The sequence below is a fragment of the Polypterus senegalus genome, chromosome 2 (assembly GCF_016835505.1).
Source record: "Polypterus senegalus isolate Bchr_013 chromosome 2, ASM1683550v1, whole genome shotgun sequence".
Lineage (NCBI taxonomy): Eukaryota > Metazoa > Chordata > Cladistia > Polypteriformes > Polypteridae > Polypterus > Polypterus senegalus.
The window spans coordinates 79,043,646-79,056,271 of record NC_053155.1 but is presented as its reverse complement, the minus strand read 5'-3'; the positions used below and the strand labels follow the sequence as shown (position 1 = coordinate 79,056,271).

The 12,626-nt window shown below is 37.8% G+C and overlaps 1 protein-coding gene across 2 annotated transcripts in view; it reads right to left on the bottom strand.

Annotated features, from left to right (window-relative positions):
* Positions 1-12,572, bottom strand: part of LOC120523086 (ferroxidase HEPHL1-like) — a 47,223-nt gene extending 34,651 nt beyond the window's left edge. For both annotated transcript variants that reach the window (XM_039744056.1, XM_039744057.1), the window contains exon 1: positions 12,328-12,572. In XM_039744056.1, coding sequence (XP_039599990.1) covers positions 12,328-12,473 — 146 coding nt within the window. In that variant the 5' untranslated portion in view covers positions 12,474-12,572. The remainder of the gene's footprint in view (positions 1-12,327) is intronic.
* Positions 12,573-12,626: the final 54 nt, after the last annotated feature.

The following is a 12,626-nucleotide window of genomic DNA, read 5'->3' as shown; positions in this document are numbered from 1 at the left end:
AAACAATTACATTAACAATCATGTTACGTTATTTTCAAAATGTTTCCTTTTCTTTTTCATTGCTTCTTTAACACACTACTTCTCCGCTGCGAAGCGCGGGTATTTTGCTAGTAGATAATAATTTCTTGCCTGCGATTAATTCACACTATTGTTATTTCTGACCATGCCCCTCTGATATTGGTGCTGAAATCATTATGCTCCATATACTCATCTCGCAGATGGTGTCTTAACCCACTTCTATTAGCAGATGACAACTGTACAGAATTTATATTAAAACAAACCAGTTTCTTCCTAGAGACAAATACATCCTGCAGGAATACTCCGGGAAACTCTAAAGGCCTTCTTAAGAGGACAGATTATTTCATATCTTTCACACAGAAATAAATTAGAAACCAAGACGGTATCAGAGCTAACCAGTGAAATTACTAGAATAGATCAAGAACATGCCAGGTGTCCAAGTGCCGCTCTTCATAGGAAAAGACAGACTCTGCATTCAGAGCTCAACCTCTTAACAACCAAGGAAATTGAACAACTCATTTTTAAATCAAGACATCATTACCATGAACACGGACAGAAAGCTAATAAGCTGTTAGCTCAACAAATCCACAAGCAAGAAGTTCACAATACAATCCCAGCAATCATCAACACCAACGGAGATAAAATCATTGACCATAAAAATATAATGCACACATTTAGAGACTACTATAAATCCTTATATTCTACTTAGTTCAAAGATGACAAAACACAATCTAATGCATTTCTGGATACATTACAGATACCATAAATAGATACTTTTATTGCAGAGGACTTGGATAAACCTCTGGTGCTATTAGAATTACTAGATGCTATAAAGTCACTTCAGAGCGGGAAAGCAGCAGGCCCTGATGGCTACCCTGTTGAATTTTATAAGAAATTCTCCACTCAGCTAGCTCCCCTCTTATTAGCAACATTTACAGAAGCTAGAGACAATCAAATTCTACCTCAAACTCTTCGGCAAGCATTAATCACCGTCTTTCCTAAACAAAACAAGGACTTATTACAATGTGCATCATACAGACCAATCTCACTTCTGAATAATGATGTTAAGATACTCTCCAAAGTCCTAGCTAGAAGGATAGAGAAAGAGCTGCTTTTTTTAATATCACAAGATCAAACTGGATTTATTAAAGACCGACACTTAGCTTTCAATCTCCGATGCCTGTTTAATGTAATATATTCACCTGCAAAGTCAAACACCCCGGAGTTATTATTATCGTTGGATGCAGAAAAAGTATTTGACGTGATTGAATGGAACTACCTTTTCACTACATTAGAGAAATTTGGGTTTGGCCCGAATATTTGTGCATGGATCAAACTACTATATACCAATCCAGAAGCTTCAGTTTGTATTAACAACATTTGCTTAGACTACTTTAAACTAGAACGTGGTACCAGACAAGGATTCCCTCTTGTCACCACTGCTATTTGAAATCGCCATTGAACCATTGGCAGTTCACTGTCAAAATGCTTATCAGATAAAGGGGTTTATCAGGGAAGGACTGGAACAGAAAATTTCTCTGTATGCAGATGATATGGTTTTGTATATATCAAACCCACAAAATACTGTGCCTGCAGTCTTAGCAACACAAATTTCAAAACATCTCTGGTCTCAGAATTAATTTGAATAAAAGTGAGCTCTTTCCAGTGAATTCTCAAGCTTTCAATATTAGATTGGACACTTTCCCTTTTATCATTGCAGAACAGTTTAAATACCTAGGGGTAAGTATCACAAGTAAACATAAAGCTCTTTATCAACAAAATTTAGCCGTCTGTATTGAAAAAATGAAGCAAGACTTGCATAGATGGTCAACCCTCCATCTCACTCTAGCTGGAAGAATTAACGTTGCTAAGATGAATATCCTTCCTAAGCTTCTTTTTTAATTTCAAAACATTCCAATATACATCAATAAATCATTCTTTAAGCAATTAGATTCAACCATAACCTCATTTATTTGGAACCTAAAACATCCATGTATCCAAAGAGCGACTCTACAAAGACCTAAGGCAGAAGGTGGCATGGCTCTACCTAACTTTCAGTTTTATTACTGGGCAGCAAATATACAAGCTATAAAAACTTGGACACAAATAGATGAACATACACAGGCTTGGTCCGCAATAGAAATAAAATCCTGCAGTACTTCTCTATATTCCCTGCTTTGTGTCCCAATAAATGCAAGTTATCACCAATATACTAATAATCCAATTGTGCTTCACTCACTCAGAATATGGAACCAATGTAGAAAGCATTTTAAGATGGAGAATCTTTTATCTGTGGCACCTCTGCATGAGAACCACCTTTTTCAACCCTTGCAAACATATGCAGTTTTAATATCTGGAAAACATTTGGGATTAAATTGCTTAGAGATCTTTATATAGACAACATCTTTGCATCCTATGAACAATTACATTCCAAATTTAATTTTCCAGCAACACATTTCTTTCACTATCTTCAAATCAGAAACTTTGTCAAAGAAAACCTGCCTGATTTTCCCCATCTCCCACCTTCCTCTATGCTGGAAAAAATATTGCTCAGTCTCAAGGACTCAGACAGCATTTCTGCAATATATAAAAATATTTTACAGTCCCCCTTTCAAAGATCCAAGAGGACAATGGGAAAAGGATATCTTACTCAACATATTAGAAAAGGAGTGGAAGGTAGCAATGCAGAAAATTCATTTGAGCTCCATATGCGAAAAGCATTCAACTCACAATTATATATCAAGCACATCTGTCTTCCTTTAAATTAACCAAAATGTTTCCAGTGCAAGATCCTACCTGTGAACGCTGCAATCAAGCTCCATCCTCACTGGGTCACATGTTTTGGGCCTGCACCAAGCTAACATCATTCTGGACAAAAACTTGTTAAGTGCCTTTCAGACAGCCTTGGTGTCACAATCCCTCCTAATCCACTAACAGCTGTGTTTGGTGTTCTTCCAGATGGGCTTAAAGTGGAGAAGGACAAACAAACTGTGATTGCCTTCACTACACTATTGGTACGCAGACTTATTTTGCTAAACTGGAAGAATCCTAACTCTCCTCTTTTAAGTCAGTGGGTAACTGATGTTTTATATTATTTGAAACCAGTAATGGCGTACTGCACAATAACGTGCAGTGAATACACTTGACTTGAACATTCATAGTTTTCATACTCTTTCTCGGTCTCTGTTTAGCATTCGTTTGCTCAGAGGTTGATGCGCTTGCTACTTCCTGAGCGGCTCTTCTTTTCTCCACCCTAGCGGCCCGCTGCTTTTCTTCTTTCGGCAGTATCTTTTCGTGCTAAAACTGATTAATTTAGTTTTTGTGTTGCAATTACTTAGTATGTTTTTTTAATTTTTCACTTAAGCTGGCACTTAAGTCTTCAATCTGCCTCAAGAATGATTAAAGATATGAAGAAGAAGGGGAAGTAGGGTGGTAGGGAATGAGAATGGCGTCCATACACATGCACCGCACGGCCACCATGCCAAGAGTTGATTCTACAATAAAATAAAATAAAAACTAATAAAAATCATCACCCTGAAAGAGGATAGTAGACGTCACATTGTATATTATTATTATTATTATTACATGTGTACCAAATTTCAAGTCAATAGGTGAAACGGTTTGCGAGCTACAGGTGATTTAAAATCCTGGACAGACAAACGAACAGCTACGGTAGCTTATTATATAAGAAGATTGGAAAAAATCTAATTCTCACTTAGAGGATCTGTGCAAAACTTTTTCAGAACCTGGCAGGATCTAATCAATAATATTTTAGAATAAGCTCTTAAAGCACTGAGAGTTTCAGTCCATTGGCCATGCTCTCTTTCTCAGGGGTGGGGGTTGATTTGTTTTCAATCCTATTTTTTGTAAAAATTGATCTATTTGTATGGAATGATTACAATAAAATCAATAAAATATATGAAAAAAAAGGTGATTCTACTCCGTTGGGCCCTTGAGCAAGGCCCTTAACCTGCAAATGGTCTCTCCTGGGTATGACGTTAACCTTCATCCAGAAATGCAAGCAGGTACTTTAACTTGAAGGGACAAGCTACACAAGGGTCCTAGTCTGTAATCCTGAGGTGGTTCATCATGTGGTGGGTGCAGCAATGCACTGTATCAGTGCATGATCCCAACCTTAACCCTCTTGTGCCATTATTATTAACTATACCACTAATCGAGTTGTATACAGGTTGTTTTGTTGAATAGCCCCCACAGCAATAGGTTACCCCTGGGAAAACAAGCTAAAAAAATGTAGAATTTTTTTCAACAGGAAATAATGTTATTATTATGTGTTCAAAACCTGTTAATGCCAAAACATGAAAAATAGAAATGTATGTCTAGTGTCCACTACTGTACGAGTGCAAATTTAGTACACTTCTTTTGGGTGACAGGTCACCAACGAACAACCTGACGTTGCAATCCGCACAGCATAAGAAAAGTGAGCAAAGAAACAAGCTTCTAAAGTTTTTTGTGATGCATGCACACGAGAGGGTAGAATGTCAGTGCCTCATCCACATTAACGCCGCTGTTCAGTGGGTTACTGCAGTCTACCAAACAGTAAACCCATGAACACAAACAACATCCACTGCTTCATTTTGAATAAGGCTTAGCAGGCTAACTTCTTTCTTGTCTTTTCACTTGATTGCAACCATTTTGTCTTTTTACCATTCAGCACCTTCATGCGCCCAGGTATATCACAGAGTTTTGGATCAGTTTTACGATCATTGTCAATGTCTGATGGCCAGTTCAAATCATTTGATTCAACTAATGGTTCAGTTTGTTCCAAAACTACCTTTACAACTTTTCGTTTACATGCCACTGTGTTTTGTTTTTTTTTTTAGTTGAACACTCGTGACTGTTGATGAGTTATCATTGAGAGGGCTGAATGCTTGGAAAACAACATAATTTTGCAAAAAATCATAACATTTCATCCACAAGATGCCAGCAGAATACAGCCCTGAGTGTTATTCAGCCATAATTTATATGAAATCAAAAAAAGAAAACAGAGAGCTACTTTTACAAACTGAAAATGGCCGAGAGCCACTCATGTTTTCTAACGTTTATTATCATAGCTTATTTCATCCCAAACAAACTGAATAAGCTTGTTTTGCCTGAACATTTGCAAAATGTTGGTGTTGACAGCTCACAGTTTGTACTAAAACATCACAAAAAATATTTAGTTCACCTGCAAGTAAATTTTGTATGTCTGTATGCATTTTTCTCACACTATTAAATTAAAACATGAATGCTGTCAAAGCAAAACAATGCAATTACAAACACACAGATAGTACTTACTTATTCATTTGTCATTTTGTTACATGTCACTGTTTCACTTCACAAGAGTATTCACATGTCCAGTTGCATGTGTGATGTGTTTTTTAGTTAGTCAGATGACTGGCACTGCATGGAGTCAACAAGTGAGGTGTATGGTGGAGTGTAGTCACTCAGGTTCACTCTTATGGAGTCATTTAAATGTTCATCTCCTCACTCACTCGCCAGCTTCGGGGCGTGTTCCTTAACTCCGCTTAGCTAGCGAATGAGGGAACAATTGAATTCAACTTTGTTTGATATTTAAAATAAAGTGTTACTTATGTCTTGATGAGTTTCAGTCTGGATATTCTCTTAAGTGTATGCCACACTGAAAAGACATATTACAATTCAGATTGTGATTCTTTGTTAAAAGGATCGTGATATTTTTTGGAAAGATCGCCCACCCCTAATTTGACTAATCAAGTTTTCAAATTTATGTAACACTCATTAACCCTTTGGCGAGCTACTTGGAAAGGGGTTGCAAGATACCTGTAGCTCGCGAGTGATGTGTTGGAGACCACTGTGCTATGCAGATAAAGAGCTGCCTGTGTAACCAGCAGTCAGAGCAATCAGTAGATAGGCACATGTTCCATCATATTTGTCAAAGGATAAAACAACATTACAAAGCAGAAATGCTTCATCTTTTACATACAACTGTAATGGAAAAAATATATATAAATATATACATATACATATATACAAAAGTGTTAGTATCACTTTGAGAAAACCAGTAAGATAAAGCTAGAGTAATCTGCCTGTACTTCTTAAGGTTACAGAAGTCAAACGATACTAACAAGGTCAATATTAAGGGGGCTCTCTCACAGCATTACACCACTTGAAAAAAAAAATAATTGGGAGCCTATAGCAGTAAATAATAAGTAAATGGAGTTGCATTTGTTTGATCACCAACAAGAAGCCATTTTTCATCCTCATTGTTATCCAAAAAAGCATTTACTGGAGCATGTAAAACACTCTAAATTCTTCAAGTTTGACTTATCTCTTATTGTTTAAAACTAGGAGAAAGTAACTCACGATAGCATGAAATATCTACAGCCAACAGACATCCACTGCTTGCATAATAAGCTGACAAAACTGTAAGTTAAGTAGTACATCACAACTATACAGAGGATTGCCTTCTGTCACTTCCTGACTACTCAAAGAGGTATTTTTTTTTTAATTGAGTAAACTCATGACAAACTGTGTGTCCTCCTTCAGTGTCTGCATCTATGCAAAATGAATCCGTCCACTATCACATGATTGGAGGGTGAAGGATTTTAAAAAAGGGAGAGTGATAGAGGATCTCCAGTACATTCTAACAGTGTTTGTCCCCCTTTTTATAGAAGAGATCCACTCCTATTGTTATGGCTATCTTGATATTCAACACAACCCCTAAAGTACAAAGCATTACATGGATCAAGTGAGCTTCACAGGAAAGGAGACATATAACAGCCATACAGGTGAATAGGACATAAAACCACCTTCACGGTCTCCAATTTTGTGTAATATGCATTATCAGAAAAAAAATGGATAAACTATGGATTAACACAGGTACAGTATGTGTTAGGGCTCTAAATGAGGACTCAAGACTGCATATAAACTATTATGCATTTGTTAATCAAAGATTTTCCTGGTTGTCTTGCAGAGATTAACGATTCTTGCTTAAGCCAAATAGATGAAAAATAAATTTTGGTAATTGCAAAAGTAGTATATAGTTCAGGAGTTCACGGAATCAGATTTTTGACCTCTTGTTTTTAAGTCCCATGTCTTTTTACCTTGGATTAGGGCTTTGTAGGTGATGACAATGCATTAAGTGCAGAAACATAGTGAGAACTTTTGAGAAACTTCTTAAGTTCCACCATTTTAATCTTGACAGGGGGAGGTTACAGAGGAGTTCAATTTAATTTTATTATTATTTTTAATCAATTAGTTGGCTCCGTGCACAGGCAGTAAACACAGAAGTCAAAATTGAGCTTTTCCTATGGGAAAGGACACTGGTGCAATAGTCAGCATTACTACCTCACAGTTCTGAGTGTGAGTCCAGTGTCTAGTTACTGTATTATGTTTGTGGATTTTTCTCATGGTGTTGTCGTTATCTTACATAATTCCAAGATGTGTGACTTCAAAGTAATTTGGAATGAGAGAATGTAGATGTTTTCACAATTAAAGCATGTGCCACATGCTGCCAATATACTGTGGACCTCTGCCCACTGCAGCAGTGAATTGACTTAATTGGGTTAAATATTTGTTAGATTGCATTTCTCCTATTCAAAAGAAACTACATGCAACTAATTTTTCGATGTGACACTCACATGAAGAATTCTAAGCAGACACCATGGGTTAATTTACAGGTTTTTCAAGTTCACCCTTAACTATAAACACAGTAAATAAAAGATGTCTTATGTCCAGTTTAACTGTAGGGGTGCTGTTATTCCATCCTAGTCTGTCCTGAATGACACCAAGGAGGACATGTTTGAGTTTATAAGATAAAAAGAACACAAAGGTAGGAACAAGTACAAGGAGAACACAAGCAAAGCAAGAACTTTGCTGCTCAAAGCCCATCAATATCATTTTAGACCTAGCTTATCAAGGCCCCTGTTCTTTCATCTTTCTAGGCGTTGTTGAGTCCTGCCTGCAATTTCCTTGGTGACCTGACAATTTTTTAAAGTGGGATTAATGACGGCAATGAACTGTAAATAATATTTTACAGTAAGGGTAAATATGACTAAACAGCTAGAATCAAACCACCCCAACCTAAATCTGAGCACAACACTCATCGTAGTCAAACCTTTAAAAGCAGTGAAGCAGCCTTCTGATGAGGAGCCAAATACTTGATCTGCAGATCTTGGGCAAACCTCTTACTAAAACTGTTAAGGTATGGCCTGCTGGATGTACAGAGACTGCTTAATTTGTGCAGAACTGAAGACACTGCTAGGAGTTGGAGGTGGAAGTAGTAATATTAATGAACAATGCAATGCCTAAAGGCAATGACAATTTATCCAGAATAAAAGCTTTATATATTAAATAAGATGAAAGACTGCCTTAATCACAAAACACTTGCTTTTAAGAATGGAGACTGAACATCGGTGAAAGGGCTCAAGTTATTAGTGAAGCTCAGCGCACATACTGTATACACTGAGGGGTGAGGGAGATTGATATACCAAACAAATATTACTCTCACTATTGTTACAATACAGTCATGGCCGAAATTATCGGCACCCCTGGAATTTTCCCAGAAAATGCACCATTTCTCCCAGAAAATTGCTGCAATTACAAATGTTTTGGTATACACACTTTTATTTCCTTTATGTGCATTGGAACAACACAAAAAAACAGAGAAAAAAAGCCAAATCTGACATCATTTCACACAAAACTCAAAAACCGGGCTGGACAAAATTATTGGCACCCTCAACTTAATATTTGGTTGCACGCCCTTTGAAAAAAATAACTGAAATCAAGTGCTTCCTATAACCATCAACAAGTTTGTTACACCTCTCAACTGGAATTTCCGATCACTCTTCTTTTGCAAACTGCTCGAGGTCTCTCAGATTTGAAGGGCACCTTCTCCCAACAGCAATTTTGAGATCTCTCCAAAAGTGTTCAATTGGATTTAGATCTGGGCTCATTGCTGGCCACTTCAGAACTCTCCAGCGCTTTGTCTTCAACCATTTCTGGGTGATTTTAGAGGTATGTTTGGGGTCATTGTCCTGCTGGAACACCCATGACCTCTGACGCAGACCCAGCTTTCTGACACTGGGCCCTACATTGCAACCCAATATCTTTTGGTAGTCTTCAGATTTCATGATGCCTTGCACACAGTCAATGCATCCAGTGCCAGAGGAAGCAAAACATCCCCAAAACATCTTAGAACCTCCACCATGTTTGACTGTAGGTACTATGTTCTTTTCTTCGTAGGCCTCATCTGTCCACAAGACGTTCGCCGAGAAGGATTTTAGCTTCCTCAAGTACATTTTGGCAAACTCCAGTCTGGCTTTTTTATGTTTCTGTGTCAGCAGTGGGGACCTCCTGGCTCTCCTGCCATAGTGTTTCATTTCTTTCAGATGTTGATGAACAGTTTGAGTTGACACTGTTGCACCCTGAGTCTGCAGAACAGCTTGAATATGTTTTGAGGTTGATTGGGGCTGTTTATCCACCATTCGTTGCCTTTTATCAATTTTTCTCTTCCGTCCACGTCCAGAGAGATTAGCTACAGTGCCATGTGTTGTGAACTTCTTGATTATGTTACGCACAGTGGACAAAGGAACATGAAGATCTCTGGAGATGGACTTGTAGCCTTGATATTGTTGATATTTTTCCACAATTTTTGTTTAAGTCCTCAGACAATTCTCTGCTCTTCTTTCTGTTCTCCATGCTTAGTGCGGCACACCCAGACACACAACAGAAAGGTTGAGTCAACTTTTCTCCATTTTAACTGGCTTCAGGTGTGATTGCTATATTGACAGCACCTGTTTCTTGCCACAGATGAGTTCAAACGAGCATCAAATGCTTGAAATAAAACGATTTACCCACAATTTTGAAAAGGTGCTCATAATTTTGTCCAGCCCATTTTTGGAGTTCTGTGTGACATGATGTCAGATTTGGCTTTTTTTCTGTTTTTTTGTGATGTTCCAATGCACATAAAGGAAATAAACATGTGTATACCAAAACATTTGTAATCGCAACAATTTTGTGGGAGAAATGGTGCATTTTCTGAGAAAATTCCAGGGGTGCCGATAATTTCGGCCATGATTGTAGAATAAAATATGAGTTCTTTCTAAAACAGTGCTACACAATAAAAATCTGAAAAAAGTCAGCAAGATTAGTCTTAATAAATAAATAAAATAAGATTTCACCAAATGGACTTTTCAGGAGCATGCAAAAATTAAAGGGACTTTAATATTGTTACTACACGATAATTACCAGTTTAAAAGCATCCTGTGTACTAAACACATCCATACAAAGAAAAAGACAAGAAGCCTTGGTAACATCTCTGTTTTCCTTCTAAAGTCATGTGCAGAGGAGTTAAATTTGACTTTGCATCCAGTTTTTCAGATCTCTGTGTATTAACATACTGGCTCTTCACTTTGAAAAAAAGGGGAACATTGTGCTGGTCCATAAAAGGTTTTTTTTCAGTTAGAGACTAATCAATTACAGACCTATGGCACGAACAACAGTAAAAAGAAATATCAATTTATTTATAGAGCTCATTTAAAACAACATTAGTAATGCTGTGGCCAGTGCTTTACATTAAAACATACAATGAACATAAATAAAATAAAGAGAAATAAAGTACAATAAAACAAAATACAGCCAGAGGTGAGTTAAAAAAAAGAAAGAATATGACTAAAAGTAGGGAAACCATTACTATCACACAAGGTCACTGAAAGAAATGAGCCTTCAATCTCAGTTTAAAAGGTTCAACTGAAGGTGACAGAAGAGGTGCAGCAGCTGCTAAAGCCCTGTCCCCCTTAGGTTCACACTTAGTATGAGGGACCATAAGAGACAACACACAAGTAGATCTAAACAATCTGGATTGCTGATGTAAAAACCACAATTCAGATACCTAGGCAGGAGTATGCCCATGTAAAAAATAAATAGTAAAAAGGAACAGTAAAACCCATGTAAAAACAGTAAAAAGAAATATGGTGTACAACCAAGCACCTTATGTGATCAATAACAGTTGGCATATAAAAGACTGAAAAAGGCTGATATTTTAACAGAATTATGTAGCTAGTTGTGATATATTTTGAGCACCACAAACCAGCCTGCTTTTAAAACATTTTAAATATACCTTTTGATTAACAATTAAATAGGCAGGAAGTGTGGCATTGTGGCTAAAGCTCTGGATTTCATACCCTGCCCATACCAATTGTCTCTGAAATGTTGTAAGTCACCTTGGATAAAGGAAACAGTCAAATAAGTAAATCATAACAAGACAATATCATTTTATTAGTAATACATGGCATCATTCATTTTTGGAAAAATCACATACATTGCTTCCAGATTATTAGCAAACATCCAAATTTCAGTGCACTTATACTTTTCTCAGACACAATTCTGTGATCTTAGAAGTTTTATTAATAAGAATGCAACAGTCCTCACCAATGTTCGTTTAAAAAGAAAAAGAAAAAAAGAGAGATGGCATAGCTAAATGTCAGGCTACAGTTTTTATCCTAGGCGTCTCTAAAGATAAGGATGCCTTACAATTATTTACATACATTTTTTAACAGGTTGCACGTGTTGCATAAGCGACTTGCTCCGTTTGAATCAGCAGCAATTTAAACCAAAAATCTTTGCATTTCTGGTTTTAAACACAGAGCCTTGTCCACACCAGTAGGGATCCAGCACTGCACAAGGCAAAAACGTACAGTTTTTTGCAGTGTCATGACAAACATCATATAACAATGTGAGGAAAATAAGGAAATGATGTTTGACACTAAAACTGTGTGGCCACTCATTCCTGGAGATTAATAAAGAGCTTGTTATAAATATATGTGAGCGTTTACTTGAATGAGTTCATACAAACAGTAGCCTAAGGTGGACTACACAAGCAAAGAATGGCAGAAAACAAAATCACTCCACAAGGCCATGACGGAGTTTGGTTAAGTTTTCCATCCAATTAAAATCAGGAACCTCTCAATATGCCCAGATAGACTCAATATGGTCTAAGCCGTGATTTGATAAGATTAACGCATATTTATATCTATGTCACAGACTTGGCCTCGCATACCCAATAATGCAGGTTAACAGAAACAACTGCGAAAAAATAAATCGAATATAAATATTACGTTTTACGGTTTTAATGCTAACTAAAAGCCTCTTCCATTTGTTTCTGTTGGGGTCGCCACAAACGCAACACTTCGTTTAAATGCGCTCTTCGTTTCCGAGCCCTGCATGGCGGGTCACCCGCCTCAGACATTTAGAAATGAACAGAAGCCCAAAGTCTCGGCGGAAATGTCGCCCAAGGCCCCACGGTACTCCTCCTATACGCGGGTCACTCACTCGTGCTGCTCGGCGCTCGTGCCATTCGGCGCGTAGTCCCACTCTTCTTCCCTGATGGCCACGTAGAAGTTTCTGGTAAGGCATTCCGCCAGCAGCGCCGTCGCTGCCAGGGCAGCCAGAGTACAGAGCATAGGCGACACTGACATGACCCAAAGAGAAAGGGAACAGTGGGCTTCTGTGCGAGCGCGACTGGGACTGGATCTGAGTTGCAGCCGTACCGACTCCTCCCCTCCTTGTGGGAGAGAACCTCAGCTGACCAGACTCCGTGTCCTGAGTGAGTGTCACAGCCGCAGCTGACC